At 45.5% G+C, this 20,875-nt stretch overlaps 1 protein-coding gene across 1 annotated transcript; it reads left to right on the forward strand.

Annotated features, from left to right (window-relative positions):
* Nucleotides 1–784: 784 nt before the first annotated feature.
* NUAK2 (NUAK family kinase 2) lies at nt 785–20,121 on the forward strand. The gene is made up of 7 exons (XM_083510837.1): nt 785–1,142; nt 9,365–9,485; nt 10,865–11,016; nt 13,578–13,643; nt 15,752–15,871; nt 16,377–16,509; nt 16,927–20,121. The coding sequence occupies exons 1-7, from the start codon at nt 933–935 to the stop codon at nt 18,081–18,083; spliced, it is 1,959 nt and encodes a 652-aa protein (XP_083366963.1). The 5' UTR covers nt 785–932; the 3' UTR covers nt 18,084–20,121.
* The last annotated feature ends 754 nt before the right edge of the window (nt 20,122–20,875 follow it).

The raw sequence follows: 20,875 nt of genomic DNA on the forward strand, positions 1-20,875 counted from the left end.
CAGAGAGTTGCTATTGATCCCGTTTGTTTCTCAAGAACTCCCAATCACCTATAATTACACAACCTGAATTTGCAAGTATGTGATTGAATCCCACTTGAAAACAGGGACAGTCTGGGAGTGACCTTAACACTTTTTGTGTGTAAGCAAATCGGGATGATAAGAAGTCTGGAAGGGACATTCATTGTTAATGGGGAAATAAGTATATATGTCCTACCTCACAGGGCTGGTGTGAGGATGATGGGAGAGGCAACATCTATGCTATTTGATAAAAAGGCAACAAACAAAACGCATCTTTTTTTCTGAAGTGGTCCCGAGGTGCTAAAAGGAGGATGTTTGTGGAGTGATGAGAGTCTAGTAATGATTTTGTAGGATGCTGCTATTTTCAAGATTCCCGCCTCTTGCTTGCTGCTGGAAACTCGCTTTCAAACAGCTATGCTAAGGCTGGCTTTTCAGAGACCCAACCCCCGCCGTGTGGCTCAGTTTCTGTAATTTTAACTTGTCTCCATAGAACCGACCGCGTCTTCTTGGCTTTCTTTGTCTTGGGAGACAAAGCCCGACCACAAGATGCATATCCTTCCTCGGGAGTCAGCCCCAACTGAGGTCCATATAGCTCTGCTCCCACGCAGATGCGCCTGGCCAAGCATCCTTGAGATTTCTCTGACAACACAAGGCTTCTTGTCCCCCCCGGCCTGCTCCCCCCCCCCGCTTTCTCTCCCCCACCGCCATGGACACCTTGCGAAATAGGTTGGCCACGTGGGCCGCCGCAGCCAATGGCTGCAAGGGGGCGTTCCGGCAGCGGGCAGGTTTGTAGCATTTATTGGCTCGGCGCTGCCGGCCGGCTCCAGCGGCGCTTACAGTCTGCCGATCGCTCTCTCTCCGTCTGCCTCGCTCTCTCCGCCCGCTTTCGCTTGTCACCTGCGCCGGAGGGGGCGATGGATCGCGCCTGGCCCTCCGATCCCCCGGCGGCCTCCGCCGCGCTAAGGGACGGGCTCCTGCCGTCGCCCAAGCCCCCGACGAAGAAGCAGGCGGTGAAGCGCCACTACCACAAGCACAACCTCCGGCATCGCTACGAGTTCCTGGAGACCCTGGGCAAAGGCACCTACGGCAAGGTGAAGAAGGCGCGGGAGAGATCCGGCAAGCTGGTAAGGAGAGAGAGGGAAGCGTGTGCGTGTGCATGTGTGAGTGTGCGGACCCGCTTTACACCAGTATGCCGGGACCTTTCAGGCTAAGGTGCCTATTGCGCTGCGTGCCCATTTCCGCCAAAGCTTCTCGGCCATCATCGGCCAGTTAATGGTTCTTGGGGTTCCAGGCAGGATTCTGACCTTGTGCCAACTCGTAGGGGCGGAGGTCCCAGCAGCCCCCCCATAAAATGTTTGAAGGGACCAGGCACCCCCAAAGTTGATTGGCACTGACATTCAAATAGGGTGCGCGCGCACATCTTGTGATCGATTATGTGTGGTGGGCCTTATCTGCCCCCCGCCAAATGTTTTATTCAGGTTGGCACCCCTGGTTGGGGCTGCTGCAAACCCGAACGCGCTTACTCGGAAGTCAGGCCCCTTGAACGCCTTGCTTATTCCTAATCCTGCATAGGATCGCGCTGTTGATCGCTCTCCCCCTTTGCAAGGTGTCCGGACAGGGTTGCCCCGAAGAAGTTCCTTTGCTTGCCTGGATAGAATCCTCCCTCACCCCCCCCCCCGCGGTGCCGCAGTTTGTTTTTTCTTCCCCGAAGGATTCCCCGGGAAAATCTCCCTTGAATCTTCCCGCTGTTTGTGCCACCATTAGCACTGCTGTTCCTTTTCAGTTTAGCAGCGAGGTGGCTGGCAGCGGCAGGACGCCCTCGGCCAAATTCCCCTGCCGCAAAGCCCTTTCTCCCTCTGACTGCCTCTGCAGCAAGCGCGGCGTTCTCGTCCTCCTGGTTTTAAGCCGTGCAAGCCGGCAACTGGAACCCCCTTTGCATTTCTGAATGGCGAGATGCCTGGCAGCGGCTCTATGGTCTTTGCGCATCTGATGCCATAAAGGTTGGCAGATTCTCCCTGGGAGATCACAGAAGTCTTCATCCTCCACCGCGCAGCGTTGCCTGCTGCAGACCGCAAAGGCTGCGGGGCGATTGGTGCTGCAGGAGAGCGCTTTCCAAGAGCGGGGAGGGGGGGAGGGGGCGCGTGAATCGCGATTGCACAGCCCTCAGGGTTTGCTGGTGCCCGGGGCAGCTTCGAGATCCTTGGAAAAAATGTGCGCATGCATGTGTGCATGCTCTTTCTCTCACCCACCAACCCCCAGCATAGAAATAGATTGCATAATGAATGTCAGTTATCTTCTGCCAGAGTGCGTGTTTTTTTAAAAAAATATATCTGCAATTCAGATGAGCCTTGTAACTAGCTCTGCAGTCTGAGTCTATGCAGATTTACTCAAAAATAAATTTCACTGGTTTTTAATGGGACTTACGGTACTCTAAGCTAATGGCGCATGGGTTGGAAGCCTTCACAAATTGTGAAGTTGCAGGGAAGGGAGGTGTGCAAAGAGAAAGAGGTTGGTTGGGTGGCCCTGTGAGACAGGGATTTCCCCCCCCCTTTGTCGCAAAGGCCTCCTGGTTCCAAATTAGTGATGCAAACAGTGAAGGCAAAGCGAATTAATCCTAATCTGAGTTAATAAACTAAATTGGCAAGCTGTGGGACAGGCCTGTGCAAGTTAATGGTGGCCTTGCAAAACTTCACTTTCCTGGTGTGAATCATTCTGGCTGGTGAGGAACAGAGTGGTAGGATTAAGGGCAATTACATCCTACTGAGCCAGGGTGGTGAAAATTTCACCTCTTCTGCAAGACTGCCTTAAGTAGCTTTCTTTTTCAGTGACAATGGCAAGGCATTTATAGCAGCAGCTTCCTTGCAAGGCTGAGCTTTGGTGGTAGCCAAAATGCCCTTGTAAAATGGGAGGGCAAGTGCTTTGGGGGCCCCTTTTGGCAATGACACTTTTCTTTCCCCTTAAAAGTAGAGGACAAAGCTAACCAATCCTCTGCTGCTATATTTAGTTCTCCTCTCTCCTCTGCTGTTATTGATCTGACATGAATTGCCTGTCACTGCCACTGTTTGCCTTTGTGGCTGGCCTCATTTGAAATGGGGAAAGTCGACTTTCATTGGCTGGAGTTTTCAGGCAGGCAGGGAGGGAGGGAATCTCTACAGAATCTAGGAAGGGACCCAAAGCTCTCAGGGTCTCTCTCTCCCAATTTGACCTTGCTGTGCAGGTGTAAATTAGTATTTCTGGGGAAGATACATCAGTGTCTGTGTGAACACAATTAAAATTAGCCCAAAGACTGTTAGGGACTGTGTTCTAATAGCAGCACTTCCAGGTTCTGAACACAGGCACCTAAGCAGCTAGCCTGTTAGAAACCTACTGCACAATGACAGTGGTCTCTCTACAAAACCCCTGTAGGAGAAGGCGTGTCTATGCAGGCCTTGGCAAAGCCCTGGATTTTGGGAATAAATTAATCTGGTAGCATGATCATCTTGGCCCATTAGTGAGCAGTGTTGATGTGGGTGGTGGATAAACAGCTCCCAGTCAACTGAAGTGGCAGTTTTGTTTCCTTGTGAAAGAGGAATTTGCATGTTGACTTTTGGGTATTGTAGAAGGAAAGAATAAATATTACTGCAGTAGTGGGCTTGGCCTTTTTCTGCAGTGCTGAGTTGCTCAAACATGCAAACAAAAATTGCAGGTAGTCTGGCGCAACCCGAGGCCTCTTTTGGTTTCGCATCATATCCAGCCTAATCTAATGAATTGTGCCTATCCCACCCCCACTCCTTTTGAAGGTTCTTTGCAAACTGCAAACTACAGATGAATCATGGAACTGTAGTGTTGAACCACGAGGGTCATCTAGTCCTAGTCTAGTGCAGGAATCTTTTGCCCAATGTGGTGGGGAGATTGAGTCTCCTGCTGTACCAACTGAGCTATCTCTGCTACCCCCTTCTGGGGTTCTTTGCTTAACATCTAGCCTGATAATAACACTTTTGGGAGGCCCTACCAGGTGTTACCTGGCTCCTATTAATGCATTCAAAGCTTGTTAAGCTTCACTGGGCTTATGGTTGCTGGGTCTAAAGATCGCCCTTCCTCATATTGCCACCTTGGTTTCTTTAACAAGTCTATTAAGTATTTTTCAAGTCCTTGATCAGTGGCTTTAACAAATTGCTTGATTGTAGCCCTTAGGCAACCAGGAATTCCATGCTGGCCAGTGAGCAGGCTGGTGGCGGATGGATGGAACTCTTGATAGAGCCCTCCTCTTGCCAGACCATTTGGATGAGGGGTGCTTATTCCTATGCACATTTGTCTGGAAATGCACACTGATAGCCTCTTAGCAGACTGGTGACTTTTGTGACTTTATTTCCAAGGCTGAGTTAACCATGCAGCAACTGTGCATGGACATAGCAAAGGAAGATCTGCTATTAAAACCAATAACTGTTTAGTTGCGACTCTTGCATTGCATTGGACTAGATGACCCTTGGGATCCCTTGCAACTCTACAGTTCTATGGTTGTATTTTTCTGTAAGTATGTCTGGCACTCTCTTCTTGGGCAATACCAGCATTGCTCTCCAGATGCTACTACTGTAATATCAAACGGTGAAGCTCCTCTCCTAATTTCAATGTAAAACCCCAATTTCATTCTGTTTATTCCATTTCCATATGAATGAAAATTGAGATGTATGTGATAACCAGTGCCTCTGTGTAGAAGACACAAGAGTCACCATATCTCAGGGAATCATCTTGATCACCTGCTTTTGCTGACATCTAGGCCTGCTTAGGCTTCAAATGCACCCAAGCAAATCTTGCTCTGTGATGTTGTGGATCAAAGGAAGTAAATCCTGAGTCAGCTGTAGAGGAGTGCACATTTTAAATGAACTGATATTGTGTCAGACGTACTGTGACTGAAGAAACCAATGAACTTTTAATGCAGGCACCTTTCTATGTACGTAAGTACCCCACCGGGTACTTAATATATTTATTTGCAAACAAAGCTCATATCGGGCCTTATGAAATTACTGGTTTATTTGCTTACACAGAGATTATGAGCAGCCTTCTTTTCTATCTGGAGCTTCATGTGAAACTGCAGACCAGATGAAAGTGACGAGCTGAATTGGTTTCTACACCTGTTTGCCATTCTGCGTCTGCCTAAATGCTGGAGAGTAGCTTTTAGCTTTTGGCTTTCCGCCAAATCAAACAGGAAGCCTGCTGTTTCTACAGACTTTGCTAGCAAAATGTGATACATGGACTCCTAGTCCTGTGCTGTGCAGACAAAGGGGGAGGGTGGTGTGCCTAAAAATGGAAAGCCTCTCTCTCTCCCCACTCCACACCCCCAGTATCTTGGGAATATTGTGGGGTAGCTGTTAGTCTACTGGTCTGTGGCGGCAAAAACAGAGAGCTTGTGGCACTTTTGACACTCACTCTCTGCCAGTAGGATATAATTCATTGCTTTCTGGGACTAGGGCAGTGAGCAGAATTTGGAACTGGTTTTGGAACCACCTGACAGACTTTCATTACCTGTCGGGAGATCTCTTCCTCTCCAAAACCATAATTAAAACCGGATTTGAAATGGGCTTTAAAGCCAAATTATAACAATCCAGCAGAACTGACTGGGGATATACATGGTCTGCCTACAATCATAGTGTATATACAGTGGTTAAGCCTCACAAAAGATGTGCCTAGTCTAACTGGTCTCTGAAAGGGTGTGAGGCTAGAAGTCTAATGGAGACGTTCTCAAAGTCTCTTGTGGGCCATAGACACTTACTTTCCGAGTGCATTATGAACAGGGGCAGGGGAATTTCTTATGGGTCTACAATCATGCTCTGATCTTCATTGCTGCCATCTAATAAGAGTCCTGCTCAGCTCCTGCCACCCCCCCATCAAATGTCATCCTCAGTGAAGAAGAAAAATCAGTGAGATGGATAAAAAGTTGCTAATTTTTGCATCCCTTCAATTTGTACACTTTATTGCCAGTTATGTGTGTGAGTTTCTACAGAAATGATACATTTCTAACACAGGACCAGGCTAAAGGCCATGGGCCACAGAAAGCACAGATCCGGTTACTCTTTTTTAAGCAAAATTAGGAGCTTTCACACAATTGCAGTTTCTAATGTGTCCCTTCAGGGATCTCTAGGATGAAAAGTTTCAGAAAATCAATAATGCAAGCCTGGATTATTGTTGATACTAATTTGGGATCGGATTACCAACATTCATACATTGCACATTGAGCGTGTTAGTTGCAGCTTTAATCACTTCAGAAACCAGCTAAAATTAATTTGCTAATCCAGTCACTGCGGGGTCACTGAGGAAAACGTAGCACCTCCTCACACTTGAGTCTCTGTGGAAGGGCAGCCAGGCAGGCACACAAAGGCTTGCATGTGCTAATACATGTGAGCACACTTTGGTTTGTGTGGCCGTCGCCCTTTATTAATGCATAGTACTTTCATATCACTTTTTGCCATACAGTGGAGCTATTAAAAGGCTGACTCTTCTCTTCCCAAGTGAGCTCAGTCTGGCCTCCAAGCTGTGGTCCTTTAATTGTCAGGCAGCCCTCTTAATTTCTGGGAAGGCAAGGCAGGTGGCTTTTGGGTAGCTGTGCCCAAATCCTTAGGGCAGTTCAGACCAGACTAGATGCCAGGCATTCTGGGCACATGCCTCTGGGTCAGTGAATAATGGAGCAATGGGGATTCTCAATAGTGGGGGTTCCTGAGGGGAGGGGGTGGAATGGATGAGTACCTTCGTAAAATTAGTAGGCTGCATCTTTGTCTGTTTACCAAAAAAGGGCTTTGCATTGTCCAACAGTTTTCACATTCCAGAAGGGAGACCAGATGATAAGGCACTGAGGCAGAAAGGGTTAAAGTTTAACCCCCTGAACCAAGGCCCCTTAGGGAAAGTGACTTGACTTGAGCTCAAACACACCATCTGTATTGCTTCCAACATTATTTACACCTCCTATTTATTTGGTTCCCCCATTCAACCTTGCTGGTTGGTAGGCAATGCATTTAGCAGATAAGTCTTAACTGGATGTGGGCGTGATGCTCCCTACTTGTAACTGTAATGCCAAGTGTAGGTTGGATGTTGGCTTATGTGACAACTCTGGATTAAGTAATTCCTATTGCAAGAAAACTGTAGGCTGCCCCCTGCCCCCAGGCACCTCTCCCTATATTATTCATTTTCTTTTATGTCATTGATTGATCTATACATCTCTCTTGCACAGAAGAACCTGCTTTGAACTTCCCTGATGATTTATGCAAGAAATGATTCATGATGTGCCTGCTTGAGCTCACATAATTTTTTTTATCTTTTGGGGATACAATTCCTTAACTTCAAAAAGCTGCAACAAACTCATAAGTGGGAAGGTGGTGATGAAATAGGTATTGGTAAACAACACACTGCTGTGGCAATATTGCCCAGTGACCCTAGATATGGAGAGCAGCCAGCATTGGTGGGTAAATACTGGGTTAACAAATTCTGGGACTTGCATGCACCACTTACATTTCTCTGAAAATATTCTTGTTAGGATAGTTTTTGTGATTATTACACTGTGATTGAGGGCAACTTTTATTTTCCTAAAAGTGCAGTGGGAAAGGCCACCATCTTGTATTCTTGTTTGGCTCGCTTTGAAGCTAATTTGAAGCTTGAAAACAAACCATTTAAAATTGTATATGACTGCTAAAATCATGGGATTTTTTTTTGAAAAGGAAGTGCAGATGAATCTGATTTCTTGGATCCCAAGCTAACTCTCTAACTAGCAACTGGACCATCTCTTGATTCTGTTGCCCTTACTCAGGCCTCCAAGGCCAGACCTCTTTGCTGCCGAGGCAAACAGGGGATAGCTTGGTACCCCATCCTTTGAACTACTTATGGTAAATCAAGGGTAGGCAACCTAAGGCCCGTGGGCCAGATTCTGCCCAAACGCCTTCTTAATCCGACCCATGGACGGTCTGGGAATCAGCGTGTTTTTACATAAGTAGAATGTGTCTTTTTATTTAAAATGCATCCCTGGGTTATTTGTGGGGCATAGAAATTTGTTCATATTTTTCTTCAAAATATAGTCCGGCCCACCACATGGTCTGAGGGACGGCCCAGGGCTGAAAAAGGTTGCTGACCCCTGACTTGAATGCACAGTGCCGCCCTCTATCTGTTAGTGGTAATAGTGAATTGTGTGTTGATGGTGGTTGCATGGGAGAGAGCTCTAACACTTCACTGCTTTTGGGATGCAAGGCCAGGCCTCCCTTTCCTTGTTGTTGCTGGGAGGCTTAGTATTATGTGTCCTCCAGGATCCTTTTACAGGATTAATGCTGTTCCGCATTCTTGTCTGATAGAAGAAACGAGGTTGTGCTGGATTCCCTTGTAAATTCAACCCAAGGAGTCCATTGTCTTCACAATCCCTTTGAAAGAGGATTAGCTGCATCTATTCTCTGGTCCTCTCACTTTCCCTCTCTCCTCCCCTTCATTTCCTTGTGGAGGAATTTTCATAATAAAGAAATCTGAGCAAACTTTGGAAGGTTTCCTCCTGCCGGTTCAAATTTCCACCATTTTGGATTGCTGGTTGTATTGCTGGGGTTGGGCGGGGGGAGTTCTGTGTTTACTAGTACTTCTTTTCCACAAAAGAGAACATTACCTGGAACTCATGGCTTCTCTTCCATTTCTTTCTTTCTTTATAAATTTGAGTGACTTATTCTCAGTCTAATATAACAGAACTGTTCCTAAGGGCATCAAGTAAAGCTCTTGATATTAAGTCATGTTCACTGGTCACATTCCATACAGTGATGTATCCTAACTGCAGAAGCTCTTTACCTAAGCCTGAAACATATGATGCCTGTGTATAGCCCCTGCCTTAAAAAAGAACAAAGCAGGTGTATGTTGAAAAGAACATGATAAACTTCAGTGCAACTTTGATTCAAATAGAATAGGATTGTCTTAATCACTAGCCTTGAACCAAAGTGTTTCTAGAGTCAGTGTTCCCCAAGAGTGTCTCTTTAGTTAGCCAATCAGATTGCATGCTTCCCATCATGCATTTCTTCAGTTGTCAGTATAAACATGTGAGCTTCAAAATATTGAGCCAATTCTTAACTCCATATGGTACTTTAAAGCCTCAGATCCTTAGTAGCTGATGCTGTCATGCACATTTACTGGATTTTTATTATATTAGCAAGTAAGAATTTGTAACCCATCGTTTTGTTGTGTTGATGCCTCATGTCCACCAATATGGATCATTTTAAATAGATATCACCCCTGGTGACACAGAGCTTGTAACTGGTCTATTTCCAATCATGGACACACTGGTATGTTGTAGTTCCATCAGCAAGGAAGGAGATGACTTATTGGCTAACCATTTTTCAAACTCCCTGTTTTCCAGGTTGCCATCAAATCTATCCGGAAAGACAAAATAAAGGATGAGCAGGATCTTGTCCATATCCGGAGAGAGATTGAAATAATGTCGTCTCTCAATCACCCCCACATCATTGCTGTCCATGAAGGTAAGAACATTTAACACACTGCCCCTCTTCAGGTACAGGTACCACTGTATATCCATATAATATTGGTGCCAGCCTATTTTTCAGATGTCTGACTTTTCAGAAAGGGGTCAGACTGAACTCAAGAAGTTGTAGCTCCAACCAGATATACATGGAGAGACCCATATATAATCAATTCTGATGTTAAATATGGTATGCATAGGGCATGATTTCCATTTACTATAGGTATCAAAAGTGTGCTAAAATGTTTCTGTAATTTTTAGGAGGCTATCTGCAAAACTAATTGGTGTGGGGGGGACCACAAAGCTCTTTTCACTAAGCAGTGCTGGTTGCCGTTTCTTCTGTTTCCCATTCTAATGTACAAGTAAATGCCACTTTTCGTCAACTCCACAATGTTGCAAGGGTTGAAACTCTCTGTGGCTTCTACCGGAGGCACAAATGGATGACTCAGTAGTAGCAGCAGCACACAGATCTAGAGGGTAAAAGTTCCCCTCCTACACCCTTTCGTACTTCCTTGTTTTTGTGTACAAAACAACTTGTAGTGGCGGCATGGTCTCTATTTTTTTTTTTTTAAGCAATAGCAGCCAGCTCCTATTATTTCCAGCTTTGAGAGTAAGGATTCCTGCAAAATTGTTCTTAGAACTCTGTGAAATGCCACGTAAGGTGTGTGTTCTAACCTGGAGCCTGGCTCCAGGTATTGCACATTTATTGTTGGCATATGGCAGATATGTGCAGTATTGTAAATACTGGTGATGGTGAGAGTTCTTAAGGCACCGTGTTGCTAAATATAGCAGAAGGGTTGGCATTTCACAAGGCTCTGTGTGTTTGCACAGCCTGTGCCATTTGGTCCATAGCTCTTACTTTAACCCCAAAATGACTTGAACGGTGTGTTAAATTGTGATAGGAAAAACCTGACCCTAAGCTACTAACTGGTAAAATGCATTAGACTTGAATGAAATGCGCCTGTTTGTTAAACAGGCAGGTGTTGTGCCATCTTAGAATTTATAGGAATGCACTATTTAAAATAATGCTGCATTTGCCTTGCATGAAGATGGCATAGGAATCATCCAGCTGAGATGCTGGAATAGTGAACTGAAATGGTACCCTAGAGCACCAACTTCATGAGCCTGATTTGGAAGGGACACAAGTCAGGATAGGACAGGGACGGGGCTGTTGGACTAGAATGCCCATCATCCCTAACCATTGATCACCTTGGCTGGAGCTGATGAGAACTGGGAATCCAACAATGTCAAGAGGAGCAGAAGTTCCCCACTCTTGGGATAGGAACTAAAGCCACAGACTTGTCATCAAGATTGTTCAGCTTAGACATATTGGATTCTTTGTGATTCATCTTAATTCCGTCCCTGTTCTTGTTCATGTAGTATTTGAAAACAGCAGCAAGATTGTCATTGTGATGGAGTATGCCAGCAAGGGAGACCTCTACGACTACATCAGTGAGCGCCAGAGATTAACTGAGCAGGAAGCCCGACACTTCTTCAGGCAGGTGGTGTCTGCTATCTACTACTGTCACAAGGTGAGTCAAATAAAGTCTTGGTGCACCTTCTCATGTCTGTGCTGTTTATCCAGCAGTTACTTAAGACACTTTGAAAGTCGAGAAGCGTAGGAGTCTTGAGACTCTGTTCAAATATCACCAGGAGTTGCCTCCTTGTCTTCAATGATCTCCCCAATGGTGTGATCCACAAGTTCTGCTTACCATGTTACAGCAAAAAAAGAGGGCTCATTCTCTTGCTTCCTGCTTTCCTTGTATCTGTTGATTCATCCACAGTGCTGTTTGCCTTGCTGCTTTCACTTGGGAAAATCCACAGTTTACCGCTGAATCTGAGCAAACCGGATTGCTATTTGTTCCAATTTAGCACTAAAGCATAGGCTGTCTGTGGAAAAGCAGCAGGGCAAAGGCAGAACTGCTCTGACCTGTGCCTAGAAACCATGGGGCAAGCGGAAAACCACTCTGACCCATTCACAAGCCTATGTGAATGTCTGAAACAAGTTTGTGGATCTGCATTGGTCTACAGGGAACATACAGTGCATAATATATTTGCATCACCATGCAGCAACATGCTTCAAGCATGGATCATACAAGATGTTATGAATGAACTGTTATAGAACAGTTACAGATATAAAGGTTAGTTATTATTGGCAGTCATAGGAATTTTGATGTTAACAAGGACATAAACATTGGCGGGCCACCTCCTCCTTAAAGGAAAGAAGTGATAGGGGAGGGCTATTAGACCCTTGTCCTGCTGTACATAGTGGGCCAGTTTGAGCAACACTGCCCATTCCAAGGCATGGTGCCCCTGGGACAAGTCATCTGAATTATAGTGTACACATAGGCCCAAACTGCATGCTCACTTTCCACAAAGGTTTTTATGGGCACAGGCTGTGTAGTTTGGATGTGTTCTATGTGTAGTATTGGATTGGACAGGTACTGTGTTCTGTCCAGAGGTGTTACGGTGTTGGGAGACAAGCAAAGCTGCATATTTCCTCAGGGTGTTTTGTGTTCTGCTAAGGCACTATGTTTTCCTAACTAGGTTAGTCACAGCAGTATTGTCAATGTCAACCCTGCACTTGGGGGAACACCCATAGCTGTCACACTGGATTTAATACTAAAAATGTAAAACATTCTGGTTTGCATTTTCACTTTTACTTGAAGCGAAAGGGTCCCTGTGAAGCGACAAACTCAGTTGTGCTGATCTGTATGGGGAATGCGAACAAACCTCTTTCTACCTGCTGTGTCATCAGTTTTTTTATACTTTTAAATCTTGACTGTTAAGGAAACAGATGCTGGTAGTATTGCATCACTGAATGTTTAGAGACAGAGCCCATGAAATTTCGTTGACTCTTGAAAGTCTGGATTTGGTTAATTTTATTTTTGCCACTTGCAAAGTGTATACCAAAAAATGGTAAGCTCATTTGCTAAACTGGAAAGCAGCTAATCTCATTTATTCTACTTTCAAAATGTATTCCTGTGATCTGCTGAAGTTTTGAGGCAGACAAAAAAAATTTAGGTGATAGATTGAGCTTGGATAAAGCACTCGTAATATATACCCAGGCAATAAATGACTAGAATTCCTGGCCTCCTCCTCCTTTGCATGTTTTGTTTTTGTTGCAGAATGTGGGGAGGAATGTAGAGATGCAGGTTTTGGAACTCTCTTTCTTTTGGGAAGGAATTTTGGGATTCTAGGAATGTTAAAGGCCAGAGGACAAAAATGGGCTTGCGTGGTACATAGGAAGGTGTGATCAGGGTACATAATTGCAGTTTGTCATGGCAGTACCTAAACTCCACATTGCAGTATGGACTAAGGAACCTGACTTCTTTCTACTTTGCTCGTGAAATTGTTAAATATCAGGCAATGATAGCAACTGAATGTGCTGGCTCCTCATCACATGATTTCAGGTCCATGGCAGATAGTGGTACCAAACATTGGTCAGATAATAGGCAATATGTGGATGGCCATGAGCATGATGCATCATGAATGCAAAGGAGAGAGCTTTGTGCTTGTATCTGAGAAATGACACTAGCAAACCTAACGTTCTTTCACCCACCATCTTGCTTTGGAGATGGGGAAACAAGAATAGCAACATGCAACGCTTGGTTAAAGAGGTCCTTTGTAGACATTTAGAGCTTTTGTCATTGTTTAGTGCAATTGGAGCTTTCATTTGTTGTGATCCTACTTATTTTCATGGACTTGCGATTATGAAAACATGGCTCTCAGGTTTGTATGCAAGCACATGCCCTTATGGAAAGTTCTCTAGTTGTGTAGAAGAGCACTACGACAGTAGAATAAAGTGGAAGGTTCTCAATTTGAACCTAATTGTTGGGCCGAACATTTGCTGGAATCCCTTGTTAGAACTTTCTCTCCTGTATTCCTAGTGGGTGTGTATATTGTGTCTCTCACTTTAGTTTCCTGTCTGGCTGCTTTGGGCTTTTTGCCCTTAAGGAAAAAAACAACAGTCTGTTAAACACACTGCTAGCATCTCTATAGATGGACAGAATTAGTAGAGGCAGACTTCTAGCATGCTTTGGCTTCCACCAGAAAAAACAAACCTAAACTCTCCTTTTCCCTCTCTCAACAGAATGGAATTGTTCATAGAGACCTGAAGCTAGAAAACATCCTTCTGGACGCTAACGGCAACATCAAGGTAAGTGGAGCTATTCAAGTTGTCAGTAGCTTGCAACATGTGATGCTCAAATGTCTGTGAGGACATTATTTGCACCTTTAAAGTCAAGGTTGCTTTCAGATAATAGCAAAATATACAGAAAAGAGGACTTTAAAAGCGCAATAGAAAGCTAATGACAAAATTAATATCAATGCAAGAGAGAAACTAACAAACGTTGTGGCCAGTGAATATGCTTTACATTTGCATTGTGGAGTTGGAACCTGGAGTCTTAATGTTTGGGCAGCCACAACGCCCTTCATCCTTGACCATTGACCAGGCTGGCAGGATGTGATTTGGAGTCCAACAACATCTGGAGGGCAGATGTTTGGGCAAGGATGGTTCAGACCATGTTCTCTGTGGTTGTTCTCATTTCTAAACTGGCACCCACTACTGTTGGATGCCAGGGTTGCAAAGGGGAAAGGTGAGCCTTGCTATTTCTTGTAACTGTGGAAAACGAGAAAATGCTGTCCTCCAAATCCTGGATATTTGTTGGGGACCAGGATCCTTTAACCAGGGAGACGAAGGAGCTATAAATAGCCAGCAGTTACCAGAATACCAGGACATATCTCCCCTGATAAACATGCAGCTATTCCGTGTAATCCAAATAGTGACTCATGGCAAGTTAGGGATAAGGGGAAAGTTTTTTGTGGCTTACAAGCAAGGAGGAAATGCCTGTTTCCAAGATGATTAGACTACATATTTCAGTTGTCAGGCTTAAGAATAATCCAACTGAGTTTATTCTAGTTCTGTGCAAAAGGATAATACCTAGAGCTGTCCTACTATGGAATAATAAGAAAGTGAAATTCCCAGGCACCTTTTGAGCAACAGATAACCAAGTAGGAAACTTCTCTGATAATTGAAAGAAGCAATGTTGACTTTTCACACGCAGTGGAAGGATAAATCTTACACCAAGGGTAGCCAGTATGTGACCCTCCAGATATCATAAAATCATAGTTTTGTAGAGTTGGAAGAGTCAACGAGCTCATCTTGTCCCAACCTTCTGCAATGCAGGAATATTTTGCCCAGTGTGGGGCTTGAAGCCATAAGAGTTTGAGCCTCCGCCAGTACAGCCATTGCTTAGGGATGACTGAGTTTGCAGTCCACCAGCAGACAGTCCATAAGGGCAGCACCTTGGGCTACCCTTTTCTTTATGCAGAGAAAAGAAATCCGTTGTAATAACTTTAAAACTGTGGTCTTACTGGACTGCCAGGCATCTGCTATGATAATGGTACATCAACTAATTCCCATAGGCGCTTATGTAGCCAAACCCTTCTGTAGGGGAATTATGAGGTCTGGGTTCACAGAGGTGATGAGGGATGCATGAAGATGACACTGCCTCAAGGCCCAGATTTGTGGTGTCAGCCCACTGAGTTCCCTACCTTTCATAATGCAGCAAGAGGGACTGGTAGGAAAATGTGGTATCCCAGAACTGTTAAAATCCAGGGGGCTGCAACTGCTCATATATTGCAAGGATAAGGAAACAAGGGCCCCAAAGTTCTGCTTAATGGCATAAACTCTTTCACCCAGAGAGTTTTTCCTCCTTAAAAAAAAAAGAGCCAGTCAACTGTTAACATAATGGAGATTTTTGTGCAGTTAATAATAAACAAAGACCTCCCATGGTCTATGTTGCCTGAACAATAGGCCGTTCCGCAACTGTGAACCTGGAAACATGTTCTGTACCTTCTGGCTGATATGATTGGCTGTGGGGCTGGATAAACAAAGGTATTAAAAATGTGGTATCAGCAGATGCTTGCAGCTGTGTCACAAGCGCAAGACTGGTAGAGCCCAGCTGCTCAGTTCTTCAAGCCCTGGTACATTCCTGATGAAGCAGTTCTGCTTTTTAGTCTAGGAACTGAATGTGCTTTTAGGGCTTCCACCTTTTTCCTGGAAGGCTCCTGAACAAGTGCATGGCAGGCAGAAATTCAACCGGTGCAGCTGTGATCAAATGCCCAGCCCTAGAAGCTGTGGGTTCAGATTTCAAATCTTAATTCAGGCCAGCAATATTTTTAACAGACACAATGAAGGTTATGGTAGTGGTCTTCCACCAACAACAGTGCTAACCTGTGACCTTATTTCCCTCCCACCCCTAGATTGCAGACTTTGGCCTCTCCAATGTCTTCCAACAAGACAGGTTCCTCCAGACCTTCTGTGGGAGCCCCCTCTATGCATCCCCTGAGATCGTCAATGGAAGGCCTTACAAAGGACCTGAGGTAAGAGGGCTGCTTATAAAACAAAACTCCAGACCCAACCATTCTCTCAGGCCAGTCCCTCATGGGCTGGCAGTTATGTACCCTCTAGTCTGGGCTTCTCTCTCATCTTCTGCCTGCATTCAGGGCACAGAGGCCTTAGGCAACCCCAGGGAAGGTGAGGGTACCCCTTCTTAGACCACTGATGGTTCTGTCCATGTGCTCCCAGGCCTGAGGTTCCTTGTCTCATTTCCTTGGCAAATATCATCAGTAAGATGATATTGTCTACATGGCACATAGCTCAAATTATGTGTCTTGATATGTCTTTGCCTAGCAATTAAAGCAGCCTGCTCCATGCAACATATGAGCCCTCCATGTGCTTGGAACTATAACGTCTTGTCAGCCCCAGCCAGCGTGGTTGGGGATGAAGGGAGCTGTAGTCTAGTGACACCCAGAAGGCAGTAGCAATGAGCAACACAGTCCTTGTTCTTTTCACCTGCTGATGCTGATGTCTCTTCTGTTTCTTCAGGTGGACAGCTGGTCCCTTGGAGTGCTCCTCTATATTTTGATTCATGGCGCAATGCCTTTTGATGGTCAAGACTACAAGACTCTGGTCAAGCAAATCTCAAGCGGTGACTATAGAGAGCCCACCAAGCTATCGGGTGAGTGGAAAGGGCAGTAGAAGTTCTGCATTCTGCCGTTTTGATATTGTTTTCTGAAAGTGTGGATTACACATCATGTGCCTCTGTGTGCAGTTAACACAAACAACATGTAGCACATAGCAGCCAGTGCATGCAACTGTCCCTGTTTATTAAATAAAATATGTAGTCATGAACGTAAGGAGAGCCTGCTGGATCAGGTCCAGGACCCATCTTAGTCCAGCATCCTGCTCTCACGGTGCAGCCAGATGTCATGGCTTTTGAATATCTGTTAAACAGGCCAAGCCATTGGCTGACATGGAGGTAGAGAGGTCAGAGTCTTCGCTTACTTGAAGCACGCACAGAGATTCTGGGGAAAGGAGATTTAAAATGGAACATGGCCCTTACCTGTGTATCTGATGTAGTTTCTTTGTCCTTCAGAGGCCTGTGGCTTGATCCGGTGGATGCTGATGGTGAACCCAGAGCGCCGAGCCACCATTGAAGACATTGCCAGCCACTGGTGGGTGAACTGGGGCTACAAGGTGCCCATTGGGGAGCAGGAGTCCTTGCGTGAGAACGAATCTCCATTGGCCACGGTGGCAGAGTGGCTGCGCCGCTCCTCCAGGCCTCTCTTTGAGAACGGCTCCAAGGTCCGCTGCTTCTTCAAGCAGCACATCCCTGGCGTCACGCTGGAGAGGCAGCGCTCGCTGAAGAAGTCTAAGAAGGAGAACGACGTCTCCCACGCTCTGCAGGAGACAGGACCCGTTCCCGAGAACCCATCCAAATCTATCCTCAAGAGACCCAAAGGCATCTTGAAGAAGAGGAATTCCTGCGAGAAGACCCAGGCTCCCCCTCCCCCTCTTCCTCTAGTGATGGCGCCTCCCGTGGACACGAGGAAGGAGGGCAATACTGGAACTGCCCTTGACTTGACTTGCGTCTTGTCATCCAAGGCTTTGAACTGCAAGAACGAAGATGTTGCAGCCACCCCTACCGCCCCCAAGAAGGGAATCCTGAAGAAGACCCCAAAGAGAGAGTCTGGCTACTACTCCTCCCCAGAGCGCAGTGAATCGGTGGATGTCTTGGACTCTAGCATGGACCTCGATGCCAATGTCTTTTCTGGTGATGCCTCCTCTGCATCCTCACCTCAGAGCTCCAGTTATGACCATCACACCAGGAGGAAAGGCATCTTGAAGCATAATGGCAAGTACTCTTCCAGCAGCACCGAGTCAGACAGCGTGCCTGCCAAGGTCTTCTCCCCTTTTACAGAAGTCGCCTTGCCCAAGCTGCCCCTGACCTGCCGTAGTCGCCCATCCAGTGCGGTGAGCGAGGACAGTATCCTTTCCACAGAGTCCTTTGACCAGCTTGACTTGCCTGATCGGATGCTTGGGAGCGGAGGCATCCCGATGCGAGCATCCGTCTCTGCAGATGACCTCCTGCAGCTGGAGGAGGAGGGAGAGGCAGGAGGTCGGCGGCTCCGCCGCTGGACAGTGACTCGTTGCCAAAACCCTCTGGCAGATAGCTGCTTCTCCCTGGTGGACTGTGATAATGTCACCGAGGTCTACAAGCGGGCTGTGGCCATCAGCATGAAACTCAGCTGAGGGGGCCATGGAAAGACTTTGCGCTAATCAATGCACACATCCGCAGCGATGTCTCGCAGTGGCTCTGGCTTGGAAGGAACAGAGTTGTCCAAACAATTTGCACTTCCTTTTGAGGTGGGACGAGAGAACTTTCCTCAGACTTTGTCTTCTCCTCCCCCAACAGGGTTAGAAGTGCAACAGGCTAGAAGTATTTATTTGTTGCATATGCTTTGGAATGTAAAGAGAACACTCAAGGTTTTAACAATGGCTTGTAGTGGGTCAACAGGGTACAGGAGTGTGTTTGGAGGGAGAAGAAGGTATGTTGGTAGGAAGTTCGTGGATGTGGGATGGATCTGTAAGGGCAGTGTAGGGGCTGGAGTATTAGGGGAGAAACAGGGAGGCATCTGTTAAGTGCAGGGCAATGGGTTAAAAAAATAATTCAATCTCTGCCTTCTCACAGTGAGCTGAAATCCTAAATGGTGGAGACCTGTAACACTCCCTTGAACGCTTTCATCTTCTCCAAACAGACCCTGATGATCATCCTTCTGATCTTAGTGTCTGGGATGGCTATTTTATTTGCACTGTGCTTCTTTAATTGCACATAACTGAGGTAGAAACTCCTCTGAAGGGGAACAATGATGTGGCAGGGCAATAGGAAAGGAATAGCTCTTGAGCTGCAAAAAAACTAGGTTTCTGGCCCCTTGGAGAGTATCTGCACTACAAACACAGAAAAGGGTGTCTTGCTATATCCTGGTATTCTCAGCCCTAAAAAAGTGGGGAGGGGGCAAGGGCTTGCTAATGTGATTCTGAGCATCCTCCATAAAAAAGTCTGTCTTTAGAAAAGCCTTAGTGGTTGAACTAAAAGCATGCAACCATGGTGTAAGTAGGATGTCAGCTGTTGAGAACTCACCACAGTAACAGCACACAGGACCTCGAAAAGATCCCTCACCATCCTTCCTGCTTTGGTTTATTTATTCATTTGAGCAGACTAGAATATTTTGATTCTTAATTATAGATTCTAAAAATAAAAATAAAATAATGCAAGATGGCTAAAGGTGTATCTCTATCCTTGGTGTACTTTCCTCTCTGCACCTCCTGAGAGAGAGACTGCAATTTTAAGAAAGTCTGTTGGACAACACCTGTGACCATTACAGCAGTCATTGTGTATCTCAGGAGATTGGCCTGCCCTTATTTTTGGGGAAAGATCTTGACTGAAATGCGAATCAAATCAGAACTGGGCACTGGGGCACATGACATCTGAATGCCAAATGGAAGCCTTTACTGGAATGGGAGCAAATAAGGAGACGGGTTTAAAAGAATAGGCACATCAGGCATTAGAGAAAGTGGGCATCTTGTCCATGATAAACACGTGTGCCTTTAAATACAAAAGTATGAACTGTGGCTCTGAGCATTAGATAAGTAAACATACGCAGTTTAATGGAAGAAAGCCTTCTGGTGTCCTTCACTTCTCAGTAGCCTCTTATACCTCCTAAAATTCCTCTCTAGAGGTCTGGGGGCCACCTGAATAATGTGGGGTGAGGCTGTGGGCAGAGGACTGGAAACTTTCTTTTTATGAACTCCTTGGAAGTTAACTTATCTCAGCCTATGTGTCTTTGCCCAGATAGCTGTTACCTAATGGGGATTTTGCTGTTGCCGAGTATTTCAAAACACTGCTTTCCTGAGCAATGCAAGCTACTTGATGAAATGTTTTTGTTTCTTTTAATGGTTAAAGATGGTATTTTTGTGTGTGTGTTTTTTTGTTGTTGTTTTTTTAAAAGTAACTGGTGACTTTATAATATCTAGCAGGAAAGTGATCTGCAGAACATTTCTCTCTTGTAACCCTTTTGGATTCCAAATAACCTGTTGCACTATCTTGCCATGTCTTCTCTGGTTGACCTTCCAACTCTGTTTGCTTTGATTATTATTTTTGCCATCCAGAGAAGTTAATTAATACAAAAAGGCAAAATGAGACTTGAACTCTCTGGTCTATGCAGCTCTCCTTTTCGCAAGCTGATGGCAAACAATGGTTATGCAAAAAGAATAAAGGAAAAGGAACCAATTGTTGGATGCGTCAGTTGTCGTCATTGCCACTTCACTGGTTGGCCTGCCAAACAGTTAAAAGGCTGCTCCCCACGCACTCTTGACAACTGGTCTTTTTCACATTCTCTGAAGACTGATCTCCTGAGATCTTCTGGAGCTAGTCACAGCAAAATACTCTCTAGGCAAGATCACAAACTCCTTTGGCCATCAATCAGGAAATACTGTGAGCCCCTGATTTCCATATGGGCAATTATGACCATTAGAAGGTAAAAGTGGGTTTTTCATACCTCATTGCAACCCCAACTGATTATAAAACATAGGTTACTCATTACAATTTTATCCCACTTCTTCCTATGAGGGGCATGCTAGCACCCGATAATTCCTGTTGAGGCACAGGAGAGCACTGTATTGCAAATGGTTGGATATTAGAGCCCAGGATTCTTGCATTGAGCACTCCAGCCCCTGCACCTCACTCCCTCTCAGCAGTGAGAAACAACTCATTCATGTTAAGTAATCACACAGGCAATAAAGGTCTATTCTTTTTATTACTTTCAATTATATCCTGCCTTTCCTCCCCGGTAAAGGTTAAGTCCAGTCAAAAGGTTGTGGTGCACAGCTTTCCAGGTCATGTGGACAGCATGACTTCTGGCGCAACAGAACACTGTGACGGAAACCAGAGCGCACAGAAAAGCTGTTTACCTTCCTACCACAGCAGTACCTATTTATCTACTTGCACTGACATGCTTTCGAACTGCTAGGTTGGCAGGAGCTGG

The sequence above is a fragment of the Podarcis liolepis genome, assembly GCF_965112155.1.
Source record: "Podarcis liolepis genome assembly, chromosome: 6".
Classification (NCBI taxonomy): domain Eukaryota; kingdom Metazoa; phylum Chordata; class Lepidosauria; order Squamata; family Lacertidae; genus Podarcis; species Podarcis liolepis.

Coding starts and splice junctions, on each gene's coding strand:
- NUAK2 (XM_083510837.1), top strand. CDS start 933: ATGGATCGCGCCTGGCCCTCCGATCCCCCGGCGGCCTCCGCCGCGCTA. Junction 1,143..9,364: donor GGGAGAGATCCGGCAAGCTG/GTAAGGAGAGAG, acceptor CCTGTTTTCCAG/GTTGCCATCAAATCTATCCG. Junction 11,017..13,577: donor CTATCTACTACTGTCACAAG/GTGAGTCAAATA, acceptor CTCTCTCAACAG/AATGGAATTGTTCATAGAGA.